Source organism: Columba livia, chromosome 7 (genome assembly GCF_036013475.1).
Source record: "Columba livia isolate bColLiv1 breed racing homer chromosome 7, bColLiv1.pat.W.v2, whole genome shotgun sequence".
NCBI lineage: Eukaryota > Metazoa > Chordata > Aves > Columbiformes > Columbidae > Columba > Columba livia.
The window spans coordinates 40,318,565-40,344,538 of NC_088608.1; the positions used below are offsets into that span (position 1 = coordinate 40,318,565).

The following is a 25,974-nucleotide window of genomic DNA, read 5'->3' on the forward strand; positions in this document are numbered from 1 at the left end:
AATAGTATTTTGCGTTCTGCTGGAGACGGGCCCGCGAGCATCCGCTTACTTACGAGTGTTGTGAGCAGCAGCTGCTCAGCCACCGCTCACCCGACACCTTTCAGTGATCTGCAGAAGCCTGCGCGGGAGGAAGCTGACTTACGGAGTGAAAGAACTTCCACTTATCCTCTCAAGGGGAGAAGCTATCAGGAAGGAATAAAAGTCAGTGAAAGGTTAGATTTTCTTTCTTTTTAGGAGGGGTTACAAAAAGAAAATGGAAGTAAGTTTCACAGCTTATGTAAGGACAATGTAATAAGATTCCTGTGTCATATCTGCATGGAAATGATCTTACAGTGAGGGTACGGGCCACACTGCACGGCAGGGGATGAATTCTGAAAAGCTGCCTATCTGGTGGGTGCATACAACACAAATTCTGAAGTTCTGGTTCCATTTACTCAAGACATTCAGCTTAGGAGCATGACAGTTAATTACTCAGACAGCAGCAGTGCTTGCAATGGCAAGAAAGCCAGGGGTTACCTATGCATGTTTGTTTTGCTTTCAGCACTCTTCCAGATGAAGATGAGCTATTTGCCTTTTAGGCAAATTATTTGTTTTACTGATACTCACACAAGGAAAACTATAGAGATAGAGAGAAACCAAAAGCACCCATAAGAAACACACCTGACTCTACCCTTTGCCATTGTTTTTCAAGGGCCACCAGAAGTCCAGCGGTCAGCACCAAGGGAGCGTGCCGCTGGCGACAGGAACTAGGCACGGGAAACCGGTACGAAGCAACGGCAAAAAACCCCCCAAAAAGATGCTCAAGTGTCCTGCTCTGAGCGACCTCAGCAGAAAATAAACCCTTTAAATGCCCTCCTCATCCTGCCCCTTGTGCAGCTGTTCGCTCGATGGCAGGCCTAACGCTTTCCTACGTTAAATAACTCCCATTAAAAGCACGCTGAGCACGGAGGTGGCTCTCGCAGGAAGGTTCTGTTCCGCGCACTCGCGGCATTACAGTCCAGCTCAACCCAAAAGCTCAGTCCAGTCCAGGCTCGGCTGAACGTTCCCCCCGCTGCTACCAGCTGAATTAAGCAAATCCAATTTAATAAGATCGCAAAGCTCAGGTACTGCAAAGCAGCAAACACCAGAGTATTTTAGAAAGAAGATTTTAATTTTTTGGGAGAAACAGGTTTTCTGAAATACAGAATCAGAACATTAAGACTAAGTGAGATTTGAACTTTCATAGAAAACTTGGAAGGACGTAGTATCTGCTCAAATATGTACCTCCACATTCGGCTGCATGTTGCTGTGACAGATTTATTAGTCATAGCTCTTGCTATGGACAGATGGTTCCTACAGCAAAAATATAGAAAAATAATTTGGATTCAAGTCTAGAACACATGCAACTTCTCATATGCAAAAAAATAAACCCAGCTAGTGATAGAAAAGTGGCTGATCGGGATGGAGAAGAGGGCTGTGCATCTGAATAGCCATGACTATGTACATTCCGAACTTAAGAAATGAGCATATCTCCTCAGCCTCATAAAAATAGTTTGTCAATGAAAAATACCAATATGTAATACATTTAATACAATTTATACTTGGATTTAAAGATCTCAGATTATGGAATGATAAGCTAAAATCAAATGTACTGCTTTTTCAAATGTTCCTGTATATAACAATACTTTCTGTGTACACAGTGTGCATGCATTTACGTGTATACACGCACAGAAAGAAAGAGGTGTATAGAGATTTGCAGGATTATCAGATTTCACTGCAGACCACAGCATACAGGCTTCCTGCGGCCCTTCTACCACAGGCTGCTCTACAAACCAATAATGTTGGCAGTATAATCACATATCTACAGCAGGTCTTTTGCTATGATGATTTCATTATATTTTTTTTCAATCTAGATTTCATTTTTCTAAGAAGTAAACGCTGCTTTGGTGAGATTCTGGACTGCCATGACAAAATAACTATGAACGTACTGGGCAAGGACTTTAAAGTATGAATTTTGATACTCAGTGAGGAATAAAAGTCACCACGTTTTAAGCAGCAACAGATTTTAAACGACTACATTCTGACTTATTTTCTTCACCAGCAAGCACCCGGAGAAAGAAACTCAAACCGAAGAGGTCGGACTTCTCTGCGTGTGGCGTTTCAAGCCACCAGCGTGAGGGCTGGCACAGCCAGGACGGTGGCGTCAGCCGGCACGTCCACGCCGGTGGGCCGCAGGTGGCAGGGCAGCACCCTGCCCACGCCGTCCACGGGCCGCGGCTCGGCCCCCTCGGCCCCGGGCTGCTTGCGCCGCGGCTTCTCCCAATGCACCGGCTGCTCTGAGGTCCTTGCGGCTGCGGGCTGCTCCTGGCTCTTTGCAGCTCCTTTGTTTTTAGATCGGAAGCTGTTGTGCTGCTGCCTTCTGTGCTCAGCCCTGGAGCCGCTCTTGGCGTGGTTTTGATCCGCCTCGTTGCTGGCACCTTGTGACTTCTGAGATCCATTTGGCCGGGTGGTTTGGTGCTGCGGGTTGAATCTTCGTCTCTGGTTAGAAGGCCCATTCTACCCAAAAATAAAATTAGGGAACTGTTAGGTCATCTGAATCCTTCCAACAGGACATGAAAGCCAGCAATCAGAATTAACATGAATTACAGAATAAAATTTTCAGTGTAACTAGGAGAGGGAAAACACTACACAGTTTTGGTTGTTGCCAGAGCTCTCGATAACACTTACAAACAAAATTGGGAGAACATGCTACATCTGAGAAGCCTGGACATATAGATGGTGAGTCACCATTGATGGCATCTGAAAATCTGCTGTGATTCGAGAGAATACAGAAAGGGGATGAAAGAACAGACATCTCAACAGCAGCAGTTAAGAAGCACTGATGAACTTGATACTGACCAATCGCTTCCAAAACACCTTTCCTAATAAAGTATTGTGTAAATACTACAGTAAGACTGCGGGGAAGAACAGAAATTCACGTATAACTTAAAGAATCCCCACAGTGGGAGAGATGCCCCTCGTGACACCTTTGACCCTCAGTGGGAAGTGGCTGAATTGCTTCATTTGCACGACTGCCGGGGCAGCTGATTCCATACGTGCACTGACATCTCGTAATGCTCCTATATTTCCCTCCAGGCACCTACTTCCTACTTGAGCCCCTAATTCCTCCCGGGACAAAACCCAGACTAACTTCAGCTGCAGCTTTACCTCAGCACAACAGTATGAGGACATTCTAAGGTGCTCTTAGAAGGAAATATCTACCAGGAATACAGTACCCCACTGTAAGCTGGATTATGCAGCTGCTGAAATAATATGCTGGCAGGATTCCACTTTTAAAGTCCATTTAAAAATCACACTTCTGCTGCACATCAACTGACCATTTGTCAGGATCAGGAATAAATGTTTCTCCATCATAGCATGTAGGGCAATTAGCTATTATGGGGGTTTTCCTTTTTCAGTCTATTAACTGGCACTAGTCACTTCTGAACATCAGATAGTGGCCTTTGCTGGTACAGCATTTCTGGTACTTCCACCTTCTGTATTCACACTGCCCTGAGAGTGTAGCTGGAAAATATATAGTTGCGTATTTTCAAAAATCATTAAACATATAGACTGAAAACCACTATTTGATTTTGTACTAACAACTTGCAATGCTACACGTTTTTCTGAAAAAATGCGGAGCAGTTCATCAGTGGTTTCTTACCTGCTTATTTGTTGGGATTCCTTGGGAAGAAGGTTCTGTAGGACTGGAAGAAGGATGACTTTGTACTTTAGCGCTGGCTGGTTTATTATCAGAGTTCTTGGCGTTACTAGAGGACTTGCGGCTGTGTGTGTTTTGCTTGCCAGTCGTTGCACGCGAGGTCATTGAAGACAGCACCGAACTACATGGTGTTCTTGAGGAATAGTTGTTCTTTGGGTGAGAAACTATAAAGAAAGTATTCTGTGTTATCAGTTAAACAACCAACATCTAAACACAAGGCTGTGTTGTTACTCTGCTTACAGTCAGTTTCAGTAGCATGGTTCTGGATAATGAAGTAAGCTGGATAACTAGCGTCAGAAAAGGCAGAAGGATGGGGAGGAAGGAGCAATGTTTGTTGTCTGTATGTGTACCGGCTACAACACAGGTAAGAGTCACGAAAGTTTCCTTAGTATGTCTAAATATTTTTTTAAGAATTAAGAACGAGTCTAACGCCTCTTGCTCATAGCTCTCTAATGAGATGATTAACAAAGGTTCTTCTGTACCGTGGACATCCAGAAACACCAAAACTGAATGCAAAGTGCTAATCCACCTCACGGAGGTCATGGCAGCCTGCACCACGAGGAACCACCGCTGCTCATCTCAGTATAGTCCCGCTCCCTGCTTCTCCGTGTTCTGTGACTGTCTGGTTTCTTAACCACTTCCACATCTGGATGCAAGTGCACCAAGCAAATCCTCGATTCCTCACCCTCTCCGTTTCCACAAGCTCTCCCAGCTGCCTGCGTCTGCGCGATGGCCCCCACGCAGTCTCCAAGAGGACTCTCAGCCTACTGAACTCAAGTTCTTGATCCAAATTTGCTGTTCTGATTTTTGCAGTTATGGAGTTTTCCTGTTTCCCTCTGGTACAGATGACAAAGCAGACTCACTTCAGTGAGACACCTGCTGTTTTATCTAAGAGGTACTTCTCTTTCTCCACTTCCAGTACAAAGAAAGAAGATGTGGAATAATTTTAGCAACTAAGCATCATCTGTTAGGTTTTCTGAGGCTCTTATTCACCTACACCCTCATCAACTATTTCTCCCACTACGTGTCCTCTTCAGAAAAAAACAACGCTATGATCTGCACAACGAGTGGAATTTTCTGTCCCAAGTAGAGGGAGGTCAGCTGTTCTACCGCTCTCTCATCTAGAACAGACTGCTGCACACGGAAGCCCATATAAAAATGCAGGGACTTGTCATAAAAATGTATTTTTAACAAAGAAGATATACAAGGAAGGGGTACAACCCACCATCAGGCATTCTGGATATATGTCAGTCCAATTTTTTGCTTCTCCCTGTCGTTCCTTATGTCTCCCGTCCTCTCATGCCACAACTCCTTCGCAGGAGCTCTGTGGGTTTGGTTATCGCTTTTGCTAAAGCCCTCAACAGAGACCGTTCTTAGCCAGAGGCCTGGCCTAACCTCTGCTGGAGGCATGTTCGCACATCCTAGCAGGACACGGGCCTCCGGCGAGATGCTCCAGACAGACACATCTTTTGCGCTGAAGAGCTCTTAGCAAGAACATCCCAACAGCATGAGCTGCTCATCTGCGGTCGCTGTGGGCACAGCAACGCTCTTCAGGCAGCCCCTGTAAGGTGCTTCCCTGCCTTCTGACTTCAGCGGCCTCATTTCAACAGCTCTGCGGCAAACTGCGCCCAAGGAATGCTTTACTGAAATGAGGTGTAAATAATTAACTTGAAGAATTAACTGCAGCTGGAAGTTATTTAGGAAAGTAGTTTCATGAGTTTAAAAAAACTCCAGCCTATGGTTGTATCAATAGCAGCTGTGGTTATGCCAGCTGGGGTAATCTTTACAGAGTTTTCAGTCTGTGAAGCTCAGGGCAGGAGGGATGGTCTGTGAGGGGACTCTGAACAACCAGGTGTGTTACTGGGAAGCTTGTGCTTTGCTTGGAAACGTCCTGGGCTGGCTTCAGTGAGAGACAGGACGAGGGGTCAAATGGATCTCCAAGGTGTTCTGCAAAAGCAATTCTTACAGTGTAATGAATTAAAGCGGTTGCTCCTCAAAGGAGTCAGTTCTTTAGCTGTGCAGTCAAAGATCACAATGGCACACTCTGTCATTTTTTTCTATTTCCAGTAACTCCTTGAAAACATTAATTTTCTTCCTGAAATTGTTTTCCTTCCACCAAGTTCAGTATTGTGTTAACAGTTTTTCTCCTGAGTGATGGTACTGATGGGATATCACGGGACAGGGTAACATGCGGGGCAAAGCATTATAGCGTTTACTTTTTAGGGGGAGGAAAAAAGCACAATAGATGAGAAATAGGCTATCTCGTGTTTTTCAACAGGGACATGATGCCTGGAGCAGAAAATGAACCTGATTTTCCCAGCAGAAGGGCAGATGGTTTGAAAACAGAAACATTTGGGACTACCTTTAGCTCCTGAAAAAGGCAGTGAATGCTGCTCTAAAGTGGGGAGTTACTTCCTAGCAGGGGAGATCTGGTGTCAGAACATCACACTCACACAGAGAAGCTTCTCTACAGGACCCTGCGTTAGCAGGGGGGTTGCACCGGCTGATCTCCAGAGGTCCCTTCAACCCCGACCAGTCTGTGATTCACTAGTTACACATAAATCACTGAATGTGAGCGTTCCCCAGAGCTGACTTTCCATTCCACTTGGAAACCCCATTTAGATGGAAAACTCCAATGGATCTGAGTAATCCCTGGAAGTCTCTGACAATGAGGGCCCTGTGGCCACACAGCCGGACTGTGTAGCACATGTACACCGAGTCGAGCGTGTCGTGTACCGTAAAGCTGACTTGTGTGTGTTCAGCAAGCCCACCGTATCCAGGCCCCACATTCACGTCACACACACGCTGGCAGCACGCACGCTGTTACTTCTGCCGGCATTTCCCGAACAGGCGCGTGGAACGCTGTGTTCTGAGAACTGCGGTGTGAGGAATCACCAGCACTTACTTTCTCCACAGAGCTGAATTTGGGTCTTCAGCTGTTCCGTGTCACAGGAAAATCGGGCAGACCTGCCCAGCTCTTCGTCATATTTCCGTTCACTCACAAAGTGCTGCAAAAATACAGACGAGTTAACAGTAATTTACATTCAGAGAAAAAGGCTATATGGATGGTAAAGAAACCAAGCAATACTTCGGTTCGCTTTCAGTCTCAGCAAACTCTTGACCCTGCCCTGTACACAGCATCTCTCTGCAGAACCAAGCGTTTTGCCACCCTTACCAAATCAACACCTCACCACCCAGTGATGGGTGGATGACTCCCACACTTGGGAAGCAGGTCATTTCCTCGGAGTATATGTGTTTGATGGCTGAACCTGAAGCTATCAGGTTTACTTGTTAATTAATTATAGTCAAGCAACAAAACACTGTGCAAAAACTATGAGGGGAAATCCTGCATGACTCTGATAGCGCCTGTCCGCTGCTCAGAGGTGCTGTAATGGTTTGAGAGGGCGCACCTTCCCTGGGACAGCTCTTCCTTGGCATTTACACAGAGCTAAAATACCCGAGCAGAAGCGACCGCCTGACCTTGATCTCAGCCCTGAGCTCCGAGAGCTGTGCCTCAGCCATCTGACTGGCCAGGTCTGTCAGCCTCTTCAGCTCCTCCGCTTTCTTCTGCCGAGCCGTCAGGATCTCCACTGCCAAATACCGACAAGCAATCATTAATGCTAGGAAGGGAAAGTGCTCTGTAGTTCGTTATTCTTTGGGCATTAACAACTGCGCATCGCATGTGAGACAAACACACATCTCAGACCCCCAACTCCAACTCGACATCCAATACGCTGCTTGCGCACGTTAAGTCAATCAGCGTATTTCACTGAACTGCTCGATGTCGGAGCGATCTGGAAATGGGACGGCTGTCGGAAAATGAAAGTTAAACCAATCCTTCCACATTTACACAAATAGGGGTAAAGAGACATTGCTTTGAGTTTTCCAGTGCCTCAGTTTTAAACACAACACCAGGGAGCCTTCCATGGAGACATGGAAAGAAGCATTACATTGAGTCAACAACCTGTTTCTGAAGACAAGCTATATTTTATTTACACAGGGACAATTAAGTTCCCCGAAAAAAAATCTGTTCATGTATCATTTACATTAAAATCACCAGCACTGCGATATTGCTTTCAAGTTCAGCACATCCATAGTTGCCATTTCTACGGCAAAGCAGCATTACAATGGCCAACAATCTTTATGAGAAAATATTAAATATTCACTACTGCCCGTATTGTGTGTTTTATGTAACAGAGGGGTGAATAGTTATGTTCTTACAGGAAAAGATTAACCATGAACCACAAAGCAATAGTCCGCTTACATGCAGGAGAGTCTGACATTACAATTTTGGTAGAAAATTATGTCTATGCAAACTCTATTACCTACATGGTGACTCAATGTGAAAGCAATAACTCATTAATTGGCTGGTAGTACCAGCAGTTATGGCAGAGAGGAAAGATGGTATCTAAATGTAAAATAATAACAAAGGGTTGGGGTGGGAAGGGCCAGCTCCTTCAGCCTCACTCGTAGATCTGCACCTGCATTATCACTTATGCTAAGAACTATTGCTCTAGCTCAGATTTAACTTCATTTTTGTGGAACACGGTCTACAAGTCTGAGAAACTTCTATCGGGTTAAATGAGCAGTTTACTAGCTGTTTTTCTTTGTCCAATAGTTCTGATTTATTGCTTATTCTAGGTAATGCTAATGCGGTTTCCCTCCGAGGTCAGCACCCCTTTGCTGAAGCGACTGCCCGAACTATATGAGCTCATCTCAGACTGGCATTTACCTCTGCATGAGATGCCAGCCTAATACTCATTTAAAAAACCCCCTGAAATGATCATATTTGGAAATTTTCCCAGTATTGACAGTAAGAGTAAGATTACCCACTGTAAACCAGTCCTCCAGTGCAGCAAAGAGATGTGAAAATAAATAATAATGTGAATCTTGGTTAGCACGTCACAGTCCTATCACAACTTTCTGCCTCAAGTTCTGAGGGCGCTTCCCAAGCCCACAGCGGCCCGAGAGCCGTCAGAGCCACAGGTACAGACACACACAAACAGAACTGAGAGTTTCTTTACCAAAAACTTTGGCGATTCTGCCGTTTCCTGCTTATTGCTCTCTACTGAAACACATCCCCTTGGTTACTGGGCCATGAATACCATATCTCAGTTGGGGTATAAGACAGATATGGTGGTTGCCTAATAAATGGCTCACTGTTTCCCCCCCCTCCAAACCACAATATATATACACCTTACATATGTGAAAACCAGAGAGGACATGAATGCCTGGAATCAAACCAACTCCCACAGATTATTAAAACAACAGATTCCAGTAAACATCTGGTTTTTTACTTTTTCATTGTTCTAATTCATAAGCTCGATCACTATCCCTTAAAGGTATGCAAGGCCACACAACAGCCTATTCCGCTAGTAAGTTCCACTGTTCTAATTCATGTATGTAATATAAGCAAGCAAACAGTGATTAAGGAATGGAAATGAGTGGTCGGAAAGCTCTGATAAGTAAGCAGAAGGAACAGATAATTTAAATTTAACTTCATATGAATTTTGGTTTACCTTAACTTGATAAAATCGAAATTTTGATGCACAATCCTTATAGATAGAAACCATACAGAAACTACCCCAGAACATCAAAGACTTATTTGATCGCATACATATACAACGACAGATGCTGGAATGCTGCTAACCAAATTTATCTACTGTGTAATTTGCTGCCAAACAAAACAAATGTTTCCAAGACTATTCCAAAAGTTCCCTGTGTATTTTTTACTTACTGGCTTCTTCTTTAACTTTATCGATTTCTGCCATTAATGACACTTCTTTGTCTACGATGCTAAAAAAAGGAAAACAAAAGAAAGAAGAAAACCACAGTTTAATCCACACTAGAACTCCATTCAAAAGCAATAACTACACAAAGACTTCAGACCTTAGTTATGGGTGGTTTTGAAATGAATAAGACTTAAAAAATCAAAGCTGAAGAGACAGCTATGCAAACTGACTGTAAAAAATGAGTGATAATGAGTGAATGCTGCTTTACACAAACACCTCAGCGCACGGGTGTCCGCACGGGTGTGGAAGAGACCCTGTCTGACCCCCTCAGCACCGCAACCCTCAAATCAATCAAGTGTCTCTTTCCTAATGATGCTAGATACACCGCCTAGGCTGCAACAGCTTCACTCTCCACACAATAAAACAGAATTAAAGTCCACATTGGTAGAGGTCCTTCTCTTCCTTAAATAGAGATCTTCTTACAAAATACGTCAGGGTAATCAGGGAAATGGTTTTTGGTGTAAAGAAGCATAGGCACAAACGAGACCGAAGAGATTGTTGTGGCCTGCCTGCTCAATTGAGCGTGACCTCCGCAGCAGGGGAAACAGAACAGCAGGATTTTACGGTCGAGCATGCTCTCACAATGGAATGACACTTGTTCCAGTTGGGCCGCATCATTCTCCACACATAAGCATTACGCTTGGACTCCAAACAGGCAGGTGACGACTCCGGCTTGTTCATCTAAGCAGTGACCATCTATTTTCAATTAGCTTTTGTAACTATAGGGTATAATACACTTCCTTGGCTTTCACAGCAGGTGGCTGAAATGAGTCTTGCCAGCTCTCACCTGCTTCTGCCCTCCAGAGAAAAAAGATTTTAACAGCCTTTAGTCTTTTCCCCTAAATTTAAAGAGTCTGCATGTTTTCGCTTTTGCTGTTTCTGTTACTAAAGTGCTTCCCTAGTGTCTTACACAAACTCCTGGCTGCTGCCAAGACCAGAGCTCACCAGCACCGTGTATCGGCCCAGTCCGCTCCACCACTGTCTCCTCCGCACTCTCACTGAACCCCTTGGGCCCTAACATTTTATTTTGATGCCAAATAGAAACATTTTTAATACCAGAATGAGAACAAGGCCATAACAGTCCTACATTTATCATATTTCCCACTCCTAATGTGTTAGTGTGTCTCTGATGAACATTTCAGGAAAGTTAGATGTTGTAGTGGTAGAGACCAGGACGGATGAATTCGACAGAGAGCAACCACCTCATCACTTCCCTTGTAGCTACAAACCAAAGAACAAACCAAAAATGTTTGGTGCCTCTGTCAATCTGAGAACAGTTAACGTGCTGTAGAAAGATGAGGTGAGATAAGATGAGATGCAGTGGGAGAAGCTGCAGCTCTCTGGGATTCACTGTGCTGCAGCGATTCTGAAGGCAAGAGCGCAAGTGTCCTGTTCCTGGCCAAACAGACAGTGCTCGTGCCCCGGACCGAGGCAGGCGCACGATTCACACTCGTACACAATGGCAAAAGAGCTGCCAACACCCAATTGCGATGAGTTGCCAGCGCAGCAATGACAGACGTAAATTATGCTGACAGCTGCCTCATTTTACAGTCTCACGCTCAGAACAAATTCTGAATTTGTTCTGATGCTAGTGGAAACAAATTAAACTTCTAGTTTACTGCTTGAAATTTAGTGCTTGCACAGTGAAAAAGAAAATGTCTTTTCAGTCAACTGCAATAACTCAAAATCCCACTAAAATGATTAAAGTTATTAGTGCCTCTTCAGAAAAACTGCCTCGGATTGCCAGGCTGGCTGGTGTATAGTGTAGAGCTTTATTACTGAGAATCACAAAGGGTCCAGATGACCAGAAACTTCTCTTCCTTCCACCTCTTCCAGGCATTATGATAAACCTGTTGTGCTGGAGAGATGGGGAAATGAAAAGCCCGAGCTGACAGGCGTGTAGACATGCTGCCGAAGGCAAACCACGGGGTCACCGCTCCGAATGGAATTCAAGTGAGTCCTTTCAAAACTCTGTTAAACGCCCATGGAAATGTTTCATGTACACACTTCCCTTCTAGTGCGAACATATTTGACCCACAGGTGAGGTGAAAAGGCAACAGATAAGAACCTCTAAGCCAAGCGTGTATTTCACACCTCAGCCCAAAACGCAGAACTTGTCCCTGTCGAACTTTCAACACAAGGAACTAGAACGATGTGATGACAATGTCAAAAGAAAGCCCGATCACCTATAATGGGCGGTTACAAGCTTTATAATATTACTGAACAGCCATGCTATGTTGTAATTGGAGAAATGATACTTCAAGTTTTCTTTATAGTAATAAACCTGTCAGAAAAAGCTGTTGTTGCATCATGTATTTTGCAATGACTCAGTAAACGATATTCTTCCAGGATTAGCTCAGGAGTATTTAGATGCTGATGGTAGTTGACGGCTTTATTTGATCCCTGCATTAGCACATGCACGGTGTTTACACAGCAAGCTAGATTACATGAGTTTTCATTCTGACTGTAAGCAGATAAACAAATGACAGAATCCTTCCCCCTGCAGTGTCCCAGCTGGTAAAAGTAAAAATGCCCAAAAGCTTTTATTCAAGTTTACTTTGTGTTATTCTTTATTTATCTTCATGGTTTAGTGGTGCACTTGGCAGTGTTGGGTTAATGACCGGGCTCAATGATTTTAAGGGTCTTTTCCAGCCAAAATGGTTCTATGAAAATGCAGCTGGGCAGTAGCAGAGGAGGCTCATCTTGCTTTGGGCCAGTTCTGTATGCAGTTAATTACATGTGGCCCTTGCTATTTTCCATTTGTGGTTGGAAGCAGAGCGTTCGGGCAAGCAGCAGATGTTTCCTTTCAGCTCTCCACATGACTGTGTGGGTGCCCAATATGTGAAAATGATTTTCTGGCAAGAGGCGTTATGTGGAACTGTGGCTCCTTTTGTGCTCTACGCATTTCACTCAGTTTTCCAGGGCGCTCTTTTTATCCCCAAGATCGCTCTTCAGTCTCTTGGTGGCAAAGCGAGAACAGGATTAGAGCGCACAGGTTTTAACCTTGGCAACAGGTGTCTCGAGCGCGCTCTGGGGAGAGGGACTGTTTCTTGGCCCTGTTTCATTAAAACACTAAATCCAGAAGCAAGCAGCGCATGGTTGTTCATGGCACACCTGCTTTGTTACTTGTGTGTCACACAGGTGACTTCTGAAATACCAGCTTAGCACCGACCGAGTGCATTCAGGAGTAACGCGCCCGTTAGGTCAAGCTGCGGAACACTGGGCCACACAGGGACACGGGCTTCCACTGGCAAGCATCACTCAACACTTCCCGCTGCTAAAAGGAAAGGTTCTTGTGAATCTTTCTGCTAAAGTTTTCAGGACATCTTAGGCCACGTGTGCTATTCATTTATCTCCATAATAGTAGTTTCATATGCTATCTGGAGGTAGAAGGAAGACAGATGTTATCTTTGCACTTCTTCATCCTTTGTGATGGTAAAAACAGGAAAAGATTTAAAAAGAGAGAATTAGAAAGACCAAAAGATGACTGGCTCTTGAACTGCAGTTTTGCCTCTGATTTTGATAGTAAACACAAAAAGGAGGACACAAGAAGGGTCTTTTATCCTATTGCCACAGGAAGGAAAATAAAATTAAACCCAAGAGAGACACCAGAAGGCGGTATGTGTTTCAGCAGACACAAGACTGAAGCTGCTGACTTGCTTTGGCTCCAGCAAAGCCCTTGGGTGGTGACAGCTGCAGCAGGAACCAGCTCAGCTCCCGTTCAGGTGACTCTGAGCCCATCCAAGGATTCCTTGCAGTTCTGCCCACGCCTGGTACCTGTTGTGTGTCTATCTGTTGTAAATCTCAACCAGCCCACACTCCAGCAGCAAGAACCTGCGGAAAGCTTTGGCATCACAGTCACGATGGAGACCAGATATCCCTCGATTCTGGTTACTCCGCAGCACTCTGGGAGCAACAGTTTAGCTGAATTGCTTCATTTTCCCTTGACAGACAAGCCGACCATGCCCCAGCCAAATTCCCATACCCAAGGCAGGTGATACATGTGCACGAGTGCTCATTTCATCATCTCCCTGCAAGCACTCGTGATGCTTCGTTCAACTTTGAAGCAAAGAAACTGCCATGTAAATAACACCTACTAAAGCGTTCGGCCCAGGAAGGTGACGTGTTGACTGCAGGAGGTCTGAAGTTGCATGTACGGAGGTCTGAAGTGTATCACTGCTTCTGATGATTTCTACTCCAATCCTGCGAATCTGCAGCAGCTGGCAGCAGGCTTTTGTCAACGGGGCACTAAAGACAGCTCTTCTCAACTTCTTCAGAGTTTAAGCCACAAAGTCATATGAAATATCCCCAAACTGGTTTTAATTTCAGCAAAGAAGGTGTTAAGTCACACATTTTGCTGTTTCAAACAGATTTTTACCTTCATTCATTTGAAGAAATACCTAAATATTAGGCTTATGAGCTGCCAATAGCAATGCAGCACACAGAGATGTCCATCAGCACGTCCTGACATGATCCTGTCCTTGTTGTGGAATTGGATGTGTCACCGTGCAGAGCTGACTTAGGCACCGAGCTGGGATGAGGTAAAATCAAATGAAACCTATTCAAAAGTTTTGTGGGCTATTTTTCCCTCATTTTGAAGTCTATGTGGATTTACAGACTCTTTTGGGGTCATTTTGTCTTTTCCCCTGTTAAGTAACGAATTTTAACAGCAGGCAATACGCTTCAGTGTTTTTCAACTCAAACACGACCAGAACAACTGTCCTTTAAAGACTGAATTGACTGTGACTGCCCGCAAATGAGATTAGACATGTAAGTGACAACATATATTTTTAACACTGTTACAAAAAAATCTGAAGCCCCTTTAGATGCATCACTGAAGACAATTAAAACACCATGGAAGTCTGGAGTGAAAAAGTCTGCCAATGCTACAGGCCTCTCATAAGATATGCTTGTAAAACAAATTGTGTATATTTTAATACAATTTTTTCTGTTTACTGCAACACTGTGTGGTACACAGGTTTTCTACGGAAAAGAGGGAAGGGGGAAGGGGGAAGGAGGAAGGGGGAAGGGGGAAGGGGGAAGGGGGAAGGAGGAAGGGGGAAGGAGGAAGGGGGAAGGAGGAAGGGGGAAGGAGGAAGGGGGAAGGAGGAAGGGGGAAGGAGGAAGGGGGAAGGAGGAAGGGGGAAGGGGAAGGAGGAAGAGGAAAGGGGAAGGAGGAAGAGGAAAGGGGAAGGAGGAAGAGGAAAGGGGAAGGAGGAAGAGGAAAGGGGAAGGAAGAGGAAAGGGGGGGGGGAAGAGGAAAGGGGGGGGGGAAGAGGAAAGGGGGGGGGGAAGAGGAAAGGGGGGGGAAGAGGAAAGGGGGGGGGAAGAGGAAAGGGGGGGGGAAGAGGAAAGGGGGGGGGAAGAGGAAAGGGGGGGGGAAGAGGAAAGGGGGGGGGAAGAGGAAAGGGGGGGGGAAGAGGAAAGGGGGGGGGGAAGAGGAAAGGGGGGGGGGAAGAGGAAAGGGGGGGGGGAAGAGGAAAGGGGGGGGGAAGAGGAAAGGGGGGGGGAAGAGGAAAGGGGGGGGAAGAGGAAAGGGGGGGGGAAGAGGAAAGGGGGGGGGGAAGAGGAAAGGGGGGGGGAAGAGGAAAGGGGGGGGGAAGAGGAAAGGGGGGGGGAAGAGGAAAGGGGGGGGGAAGAGGAAAGGGGGGGGGAAGAGGAAAGGGGGGGGGAAGAGGAAAGGGGGGGGGGAAGAGGAGCAGCTTTTGTGTGCTCAGACGTGCTGCCACTGAACTTGCCACAAAACATTTAGGTCGAGATGGATCGCTTCGACAAAAAAACCACCACTGTAGTTTTGTCCCCATTTATGTGAACATACGTACAGTTGGTGAGGAGTTACGGAATGGCACCACCCATTTTTTGAGGAAAGCAAGTGCTGCAAACAGAGAGGGTGCAGGTGAGTGCCCATGGAGCTCTGGAGCTCCTTTACCTACCAGCTGTGGAGCTCTGCAAAAGCAGCTTTGATCTTCTTCACCGAATTATCCACCTCCTCTTTGATCATCATCCGATACTTGGTTAGAGAAACGGTGCAACGCTGCAAGTCTTTTACTGATTTTTCAATGTTCGGCCCTGAAATAGAAAACAAAAATTGCACAGGAGTCAGAAAGCTGGTTGTGGCTTTTCTGAATGACACAGCAAGAACAGTTCAACATGTTATTTGACCCGATGAGGAGGAAGTGGTTATCCTACTAAATCCATGCATCCAACTGTTCCGTAGTCCTTCCAAGGTGCTCTTCAGGGATCCACTTTACCTCTTTTTTTGACGGAATCGTCTGTCTTTGTTTCAGGCTGGGCTGTGGCGCTGGATGATTTAGCAGAGGAAGATTTGGACCTTGGCCTGCCCTGGCTGCATGGGGGCTGCACACACTCCTGCGCTTGCGCTCCGCTCGTGGCCTTTGGGTTCGATTCCACAGGAACTCTCTGGTGTTCGCGTTCTTTGTCTGCAAGAAAACATGAGGGTAGAAAACAAGGAGTTATAAGATTAAGAAAGATAGGAAGCCTTATTGGTGAGTCTGAATGACTTTGTGTTTATACACTGGGAGACTGAAGGTTTTCTTCCACTGGCAGGTGTTCTACAGAACCTCGGAAAGCAATGACAGAACAGAATCAAAGTGGTTTTCATTATGAAACACTAACCTGGACACATTTATATTTCAACAGTCTAAAAAAGAGAAACCCATTAAAATACATCAGTTCTTCCCTGTTGATATGAAAAAATACCTCATAACATAGAAAGCATACTATCAGTTGTAATCTTTGCCCGAATACTAGAGAACAGAACTCGATAGGAAGTCCGCTGTGGAAAGCATGAGACCTAATGTTGAGAGATACCTATCTATCTATATCTCACACATAAAAAACCTGCATGATTTAATTTTAAAAACAGTGATTGAGGCATTCCTAACCGAACGACTTACCTTGCCTAACGACACATTTATACCAGTAAAGCTATGGTAATCTGTCATTTGTCACTTGTAAAAGCAAAGAAAGATTCTGAGAATTTTTTGCCCTTGGTATGTACAACTCTACAGTGTCCAAGAGAAAGAAAGGATTCAACCCCAGCGCCACAGGAAAAGATCCCTAAGTGTGGCTGCTCCTCTTGCGTTCAGCCCTGTTACCCCCTAGGAAACACTCCCCACGCACAGACAACCCAGTCTGCCTATTTTTCTTCATGCGTGTATCATTTCAAAAAAAGCAACTCTAAGAAGCTTGATACAGGAGCTTGACATATACTGCAAATGCTTATATCTTGCAGAATAAGTGGCAAGAACTCTCTCAGTATTGCAGAAATGCAGAATCATCTGGCTTATGGGCGAGTGGGACGCTTCAGTGAGGATGGGCAGAGCATCTCTGACCCTTTGCGAGCGCACCAGATTCTTAGGACAAAATTTCTTGGTGAGTAGTTTGCCTGTTTGCAGAGTTTTCATTCGACTGACCACCAAAGTCATCTGGAAGCAGCAGAATTCATTTCAGGACAATCATCCCTTTGGCACACTCATTTACAATGAGGTTTGAGAGCTGTGTTTGCAATCATGGAAAAAGGGATTTCAAGGAAAGTTCTTCTACTGCCATCTTACTGCTTAAAGACACAGAATGACAATACTGACAGCGGCCATAACGCAAGGCTTCCCAAGTTTGAACCGCAAAGAGCTGAAGAACCGTTAGCAGTACTGACAATGGGAAGGTTAAACAAAAGAAATTCAAAAAGTGGACTAGTCTGGACTAGGCAGCAAATAAATCCTGTAATGTGCCACAAGCTCATACTGCTCAGATGACGTTGCTCCAGATGAAGGAATTGATCACTTCTGTCTTACACTCAAGCCATTTTCTAACCCTGCGTTTATATCTTTAATATTCTGTATCTCCTGGGCTTCTAATTATAGTTTAATCCTTTTGCCTCTAGGAAAAAAAAAAAAGCCATTTCCGCATAGCAAGGTGAATTGTGCCCAGATATAGATCTGCTTGCACGACTTAACAGCTACATGCATTATTTTCACAGAATCACAGAATGGACTGGGTTGGAAAAGACCTCAGAGATCATCCAGTCCAACCCTTGGTCCAACTCCAGCCCATTGACTAGATCAGGGCACTAAGTGCCATGTCCAATCTCAGTTTACAAACCCCCAGGGCCGGTGAGTCCAGCACCTCCCTGGGCAGCCATTCCAATGCCTGACCACTCTCTGCAAAGAATTGCTTTCTAATCTCAGCCTAAATTTCCCCTGGCAGAGTTGAAGCCCATGCCCCCTTGTCCTATTGCTAACTGCACAACCATCTCTCTCCAACTTCTTTTAATTATATTCTACTTCCTGGCAATAAAACCACCATGATCTCTATGTAACCGAGGGCTTGGCCATTGCCAGTTTAAAGGGTGTCTGGTGTCAAATGAACTAACCTGTGATTTCTGGACAGAGCGGCGCTGACTCAGCAAATCCCGAGCCTCTCTTCTCAGGAGAAGCGGCAGAACCACCGCACGAGTTGTCCTTGGCGCAGCCGTTCAGATGGCAGCTGTGCACTCCCTGGGGCTCTTGGGACACCTCCTCAGGTCCACCATTCTTAATTTTGGGATCTTTATTGCCTTGGTGCTGTTTAGGTTTGCTTTTTTTCCTCTTGTTCTGCTAAGTGGAGAAATATTGCAAGAACAGAGACATCGCTCAGTGCTACTCATATAAACTCAAAATATAATCAGTAAATTGTCTATGCTTTTAAAACGCGATACAAGTGACATCAGCGGAATGCAATGTCCAGGCTGCGCTGTGCTATCTGGCACACTGCATCTGTGCAGCTGAATGTATAAACTGCGACTCCTCGTCGGTGACTCCTGTGCGTAAGTTATTGTTACACCTGTCAGCAAAACTCTAGCACTAGAAGTGGCTACGACTATCCAGGGTAAAACTGCTTATTATTGAAAGTGTTTCTGCACGTGGGCCGCTTTGGGATTCATTCTGCGCTTGGCCAGGGCCTGGCTCCCATACACGTGCTGTCCGAGAAATTCCCTCGGAACACTGGGCTGCAGAGACACCAACAAATGAAGAGGATTAAAAATAATACACATCTGCTTTCAAGTATCCTGACTACAGGTGTGAACGAAGTCACGTATGTCAGCAAAAGTACTGGCCAAAGTAACAGTACCACATTCCACCACAGAGAGTGAATAAATGGTCTGAGCGCTTTGATTTTCCAGAGCGAGTTCTTACCTTCTTTTTGCCTGTCATATTCCATTCCTTCAGAACCTGAGTTGCGCTGCCTAGAGAAAGATAAAACATTTCAACAAAGCTCAGCTATGAAGAAGAATAAGTGTGTTGAAGAATAGTTTCTGCTCTTCTAGCTGAGCAGCACTTCCATTTGTTGCTACAAATTCTCTTATGTCAGGAGAAGAAAATGAGAACCACCGTTTTTCTCCTTGTTAGTTACCCGTTTTATTTGATTAGACTATATACAGTGCATGGGCTACTTGGCACTGCTGCTTTTTATGGCCTTCATTCCACAAAGTGATTAAGTGGGTGCATTACTTAAAGCACCAGCATAAGCCCCAGAAAATCGACGCTCAGATCTCCCGCCCGAAAAGGGAGGCACCTCGGCACCCGAGTATAAACACCAGGTAAACGAAACAGTCCAGCCTGACTCGAGAGCTTCCGAGAGTTCTAACGTCTTCTGGCATTTTTATCGTATGCTTCCTCTGTGTTATCTGTCACATTCAGAAAGACATAAGAACATAAAAATGAAGACTTAATCAGCATCCAAAGGAGTAATTTCATTGACTGCTGCAGAAATTCTGCATCACGCAAACACAGGAAACTTCAGCCTGGCAGAAAAACGCAGTTAAAATTTATGTGGAAAAATGATTACAATTTTCAATGCTTGATATTCTGCCTGCCAGCTCTAATAAGCTGGTTAGATAAATTTATGGGCAAAGCAAGCAGAGATTTGGTCAGCCCAGCGTCAGCTGCCACGGTAGAAGAAAACTCCTCCGCACCCGGTTAATGTCGTTATTTTGTTCTCCTGGACCCTACAGCTGAAAAGAGATGCTCACAGTGAGCCGAATTGTCACCTGAAGTACCACGGCAGGATCTACCACAATCGTCTTTTTAATCACAACCACGGAAAGGTCTTCTGCGTGAATTTAAGAATCACTTTGCCATCGCTGCATAATTCTAATAAATATTAATTTCTTATCCTTTCCAAATGGGTTTCACGCTCAGCCGTTCCTCTCACTCATCTCAGGGAACTCTTGGTGATATTAGTATTCAGAAGTAATGCTGTTTTCAGACACCATGACTTGTCAACTTGTATTCAGCCAGACACGTGAAGTTTCCAAATGTACCAAAGTTACTTTTCCATGGCAATAATCCAGACCCAAGATCATCTGGCGAGTCTATGGTGCACGCTGGAAGAGATGCGCCTTGCTGGCAGTGCTATGTGAAAAGATGTGTACGCAATCCATCAAAGCTGCACTGGGTTTCCTCGATGAGATGAAATGCAGACAGAAGGCAAAGAAAACTTCGGTTATGAGGATAACTATTCAAGTATCTATATTTAGTTACACACGTATATACCTACGTACATACACACAGAACCCCCTCTGTCTTTTGATTGACACCACGTTTCACGATGAAGTAGTAAACGCAGACACTTGCCACCCGTTTTACTCCACGCTGCTGAAAACAGGTGATTCCACTCGAGCTTTGCTAACGGCTTCACGGTATCGTCTGACGCTCTGTTTGTGCTGGCTGGTGCTGCCTTGGCCTCGCATCCCTCCTCTTCCCCGTGAACACCATGCACGGTGAGGGTTATTTCAGGGGTTCACCCAAACAACCTCAGGTTCCTTCTGCTGGAAATGCACCAAGTGTTCAGTTCCAGAGCCCTTGTCTGAACCCTCCGGTCTGTTTTCCTGAACACATCTATAAAGCAGCTGAACAGACCTGATTATGCTTAATACGGGGAAAAAACTAACATAGCAAATCGAGCTGCTGTTTTATTTCACTCAAATTTCACACACAGAAGTAAGTTCATAGTAGAGACATGACCTGTACGCCACTCCAGACACGAAGCAAGACAGGAGCTGGACTCAGGGGACTCAGTTTGAACATTTCTCTGAGAGAGGCGTTAAATGGAGGTGCTCAGCCCTTCACTTGGCATGGCCAGCCCCATGTTTCCCGTTTTGCGTGGCGATGCCTTCTCTGTGATTGTGATATTTCCATCTTAGAAATGTTTGCCATTCACACGAAAAGATACTCAAAGTGCTAGCTCCATCCTACCCACCACGGCAGCTGAGCGGACACACGGCTTATCTCACCCTCTTTCCACACAGTAACAAATATCGGCTGTTTTCAAGAGCTCACTTGCAAAGCTTCTCAACTCAAGGCACAATGACCTAAACTGGTGAAGTTCAAACCAAAAGCATTCCATCCAGGTTACCACTGCTTGCCTTCCGTCAAGACTTCTTCAGATACTTGAGTCAAGAGGCACCATCTGATGGAAGAATTCTGATGCATTCCTAAGTAGTCCAGAGTTGGCTTGCATCTGCTTTTTTACATTTTGGTAAGTAATTCCTAGCACCTCATAATGTGTTTCAGCTGATAAATTTTACTAAAATAATCCAAACCAAACCCAAAACTATTCTGAAGTAAAACAGATATGAAATAAGCAACTTGGTGAGATGGCAAATCAACACTATGAGGCATTTTAAAGATATGCAGTTTTTAAGACCACTGAACTTCTACTATCTTTAAAGCAGCCCCAAGACACAAATATTTTGAGAAGATTTGCTCCTAGTACGCTATTATTGCTGCAAAGGGTTTCTTACACACTTCTGTGAAAGTTCAAAATACCTGCCATTATATTTTTATCAGAAAAGTGTTATTTAAATACAAGCGACCTTTCATTGGAGACAGTCTCAAGATGCGGAATACAAACTTGGATCCAGATTTAGAATGGCTCGAACTTTCAACGGTGTCTCGGTTCAGCCATTATAAATGTCAAAGCTATTTGAAAAATTCAGATTGAGGTCTGAATGTCAATGTATGCATCAAGTTCAGGGGCTTAGGGGCCTGGTTATCTGCTTCAGGACCATCCCAAATTCTTATTAGTTACTGTATCTTTAATAGTGAATCATATTCTGTCGTATTTACATTAAATTTTATGCAGAATAAATAAGGTCTGCAACAAGAACGACAGCAAAAAACAGCAAAGTCAGGTAGAACAAATCAACAGCCATGTCAAAGCCACACTGTGAAGAAGTAAAGACGCAGACAGGAGGATCAAAAATGAACTTTCCAAGTGTCACAGTCATCTGAATCTGAACAGAACATCATATATTGTGAGCCACTGGAGCCAAGGACGACTTCGGCAGGCAGAGCGAGCCCTGCTGCCCTGGTGGGAAAGGGGCACAGTACTCACCATCCACAAAAGCCTGGACAGCCTTGTCCACGTTGTTATCAAACTGCTGCAGCACCATCACTATCTCGTTATTGCTTTTGTTTGGAACAATTGATCGGACTGCATTGATCTGGAAGGGGAAAAAAAAAAAAAGGAAGACAATAACATATGGGTTTCTCATACTCCTTTAGACAATAAGGTATCTCTGTGCCAATGCATGTTTACATATAAACGCATGTTATACATGAGGAGCTTACAAATATACACCAGTCTAGCTGTGTGAAGCAATGCCCATCCTCTCCCCACCTGGCCTGTTTAACAATTAAAACAATTTCCTCAAGAGACCAAGCCATAGAACTGGTACCCAGTAAGCCCGGAACCAACTCTCACCCTCAGTCGCAGAGGGAGATCTAGCTTAACTAAACTGTCAGAATTTGATGTTAGGCTTCTTTCCTAAACATTCCTTTTTACTTTACTAGGTAGTACCAAAATAAAAATAATAAGCATAATCAGCAAAATTTACAGAAGCCTACAGCAGTACTCTGAAAAAAACTATGAGAATCTGTGCCAAAACCAGGCTAGCTGTTCCAAATCAGCATTTTGAACTTCTGTGACAAGCCATCCAGCATGTATTTACTATTAGAAACTTGCTATTGCACTGCAAATGTTTACCCAGCGCCCTTCTTCGCCATCTTTCTGTGGGAATACATCCTTGATTAGGGTATCACAACGTCATCATGCTAATTTGTGATTGTGAAGCACTGCTGGCCTTATTGTACTGTGAAATAAAGGAGTGAAGAAAGCAGACAGGAAGGTGGATGTGCCCAAGGGCAGGCTGGTGCACACGGTGAGAGCGTGCCCACCGCCTGCCCTTGCTGCGCTGCACAACGACCGTTCTAGGCTCCCTCCACGGAGTTTCCATCAGCAGGGACACCAGAAGGTGATTTGGACACTTAAGTGCTCAGATTCACGACCAAACCGTCTTATTTTGCTGCGGTGTGTTGGCCCTGCTCTTCACCCACTCTATGTCCCCGTTGCATGTACTAACACAAGGCACAGTGATGAGGGCTCTGGTTTGTGCTGCCCGCTGGACTTGGCTTCAGGAGGTCGGTCCCTGCTCCAGCTCAACCCGCATGGGATCAGGCTTTCTGGAGGATGCTTTCTGGACGAGTTCATCCCTTTCCCTGCGTCAGGAAGGTGCTTTTTGGCTCCGGCACACAACTTCAGCACATCTGCTTAGCAGGATTCACTCTGCTCCTGCCCATTGTCCTATCACACATCTCTTGGAGGCTTCACTTTGCCCACAACACATTTCAAGCAGCAAGTCTACGCATGGACAACTCAGGCCACAACCATAATAACCAGCCCAAATCAAGAGGATGTGCAGAGAAAGCCCTGGAGGAAGGAGTTTTATCCATGTTCCCCTATTTACCGATAGAGCCGGGCCGGCTGCGGAGCGATCCAAGCGGTGGGACAGCAGGGCAGCACAGGCCACACGCTGCGGTCCGTTTGGTGTTCATGCCGCCAAACATTTCCACCGTGTGGATTACATCTTCCTTTCTCACAGAAACCTCCCCTCTTCTTTCACAACCCACGGATCATCTCTCTGCCCACTCGGAATTACATAATCTCCTTGTGGCAACGGCTTACAGGAAAAGTAGTGAAAGGAAATATCTGGTGTGTTCTAAGTGTCTTTAAATACAAGCATGGGAATTTCATGGGTCCTTCTTCGCTCTGAAAGGTCTGGAAGCCTCAAGAAGCATCTGGAAACAACAAAGTGAGGCCAAGACCACAGAAGAGATCAGGCAGCAGTCTGGAAACTTCTGAAAGGCTTCAGGAACAACGTGTGGGTGGAGAGCACTGACACCAGCCCAGCCAAGCAGAGCGTTTCAGACTGCAACATCCACTGCGGACTTTGTTTGCACTGGACGGGCTTTGCTCAAAAAATTTACATTAATAGAAAACCCAGAATTAAAACCCAAACTGTGCTTCATCCAACTAGTACTACGATTAAGTACAAAAAGTTTATGGAAACATTCCAGTTGTGGAAATAACGTAAAAAAGCAAGGCGATGATCTTGGGAAGAATACAAACAAATGAGGCATCTGACCAACGCTGTGGACACAGTCGCGTTTCAGCTGGGCTATACGAAAATTTGATTTAGGGAACATTAATGTACTGCAGATCTCAACAGTTCAGGTGCCAAAATCCAACAATATCCTCTGTTGACTGGTGTACAAAGTATACATTTGTTTCGTTTTCCATTTAGAGAATAAAAAGTTGAGAAGTTTCATGAAAAAGTTCCTGAGGAAAAGACCAGCAGATTGCAAAGTAAAGCCCTCAGGACTTAGGAAATTCCAAGTCAGAAGTTGCTTACACTTCCTTAATCTGCTTCCCTTGGGTAAGTGTGCTACGAGTCTCCAGATATCTACAAGCTGTTGGTGTTTCCGCTGTCCAGATTTCTGCAGTGATTAACGTGGGATAACACAGACAAAAACTCAAATTTGCAACCTGTACGTTATGTCAATAATAATAATAATTTAAAAACAAATCTATATATACGTCTCTGTTCAGAAACAACAGAAGCAGATATAAACACAGAAACCCTCAGTTTTGTTCTGACAGAAACTAGTTCTGTCTTAAAATGTTTTAGGAGCAAAACGAATAGCATTACCACGTTTTTTGGGGACTTTCAAAGACAGGCAGATCTCTGCGCCAGACGTCAGGTCTCCACAACATCTGCACTGTTTGGTGTTCTCAACCAGAATATACTGTAACTACTGCACACAGGTAAGGAAAAACTCGGCAAGTTCTAGACATCCAGAAACTGATAAATGGCCACAAGTCTCAAATTCTGACCTGATGGAGATGAGGTTCTCAGGACACGGGTCAGTGCCAGGGGTGGTTTATGGTTGGACTCGGTGACCTTGAGGGTTTCTTCCAACCAAAATAATTATATACGACTGCCTGACCCCAGAAACGCAAATTGCAAAGCCCCTGATATTCCACCTCTTAGTCCTTTCATTCTGGTTTGGAAAATATCCGTAGATGTCTATGTTTGAAGCTCAGGTCTGTCCCCACGTGGAAGATACGTCCCATATATTTCTGGAAAGGGACACAGGGTCCTCCAGGACAGGATACAACATCACAGTATCACAGTATGTTTGGGATTGGAAGGGACCTCAGAAGATCATCCAGTCCAATCCCCCTGCTGGAGCAGGAACACCCAGGTGAGGTCGCACAGGAACATGTCCAGGCGGGTTTTGAATGTCTGCAGAGAAGGAGACTCCACAACCCCCCTGGGCAGCCTGGGCCAGGCTCTGTCACCCTCACTGAGAAGAAGTTTCTTCTCAAATTTAAGCGGAACCTCTTGTGTTCCAGCTTGATCCCATTACCCCTTGTCCTATCATTGTTTGCCACCGAGAAGAGCCTGGCTCCATCCTCATGGCACTCACCCTTTATATATTTATAAACATCCAGCTTTATCTCCCTAAACTTAACATCCTCAGGCTTACCAAGAACGTCCATCTTCTCAACACGTAAGCAACAGATTATGGAAACCGAATAACCCAATATTGTATGGCTTCTTGTCAACAAATTACTTTAAAAAACAGTTATCATCCTAAAGGATGAAAAACAGTGTAAGAGAAAAAGAGTCTCCTAAGATGCAGTGATATCGCGTTAATACCCAAGAGTCTGCAAGAACAAACAGCAGTCTACTTTATTAGATTAATTTCTATGTTTTGGGAGAAAACAGTTTTTCCTACTCAGGGTAACCTGATCGCAGGAAGAACAACGTTACCAGACAGACTACGGGGACGTCAACTATTTTAACGAGCGTGTGAATCATCCCGTCTTTATCCAGTGTGGATTCCCAGTGAACTTGTCATCACCTGGATGCTCGACAAGCATTCCGGGACACAAAGAGAATCCAGTAACATACCTTCTGGCCCACAGACCATCGTGCCACTCACGACAGCACCAGTTGAGGAGCTGTCACTGACAGCAGTTCAATCCCAGGCTCTCCCTCCTGTAGCCTGAGCAGAAAGCACATTTGTTTATCACTAA

General features: G+C 44.9%; 1 protein-coding gene across 5 annotated transcripts in view; it reads right to left on the reverse strand.

Annotated features, from left to right (window-relative positions):
• Nucleotides 1-1,129: 1,129 nt before the first annotated feature.
• Nucleotides 1,130-25,974, reverse strand: part of SPATS2L (spermatogenesis associated serine rich 2 like) — a 67,184-nt gene continuing 42,339 nt past the window's right edge. For 3 of the 5 annotated variants that reach the window (XM_065069535.1, XM_065069534.1, XM_065069537.1), the window contains 10 exons: nucleotides 21,928-22,036; nucleotides 18,726-18,775; nucleotides 17,924-18,146; nucleotides 15,783-15,971; nucleotides 15,465-15,600; nucleotides 9,477-9,535; nucleotides 7,220-7,329; nucleotides 6,645-6,747; nucleotides 3,683-3,903; nucleotides 1,130-2,535 (listed from right to left, as the gene is read on the reverse strand). In XM_065069535.1, coding sequence (XP_064925607.1) covers nucleotides 2,140-2,535; nucleotides 3,683-3,903; nucleotides 6,645-6,747; nucleotides 7,220-7,329; nucleotides 9,477-9,535; nucleotides 15,465-15,600; nucleotides 15,783-15,971; nucleotides 17,924-18,146; nucleotides 18,726-18,775; nucleotides 21,928-22,036 — 1,596 coding nt within the window. In that variant the 3' untranslated portion in view covers nucleotides 1,130-2,139. The remainder of the gene's footprint in view (nucleotides 2,536-3,682; nucleotides 3,904-6,644; nucleotides 6,748-7,219; nucleotides 7,330-9,476; nucleotides 9,536-15,464; nucleotides 15,601-15,782; nucleotides 15,972-17,923; nucleotides 18,147-18,725; nucleotides 18,776-21,927; nucleotides 22,037-25,974) is intronic. The other 2 variants (XM_065069536.1, XM_065069538.1) reach the window with 1 other exon arrangement.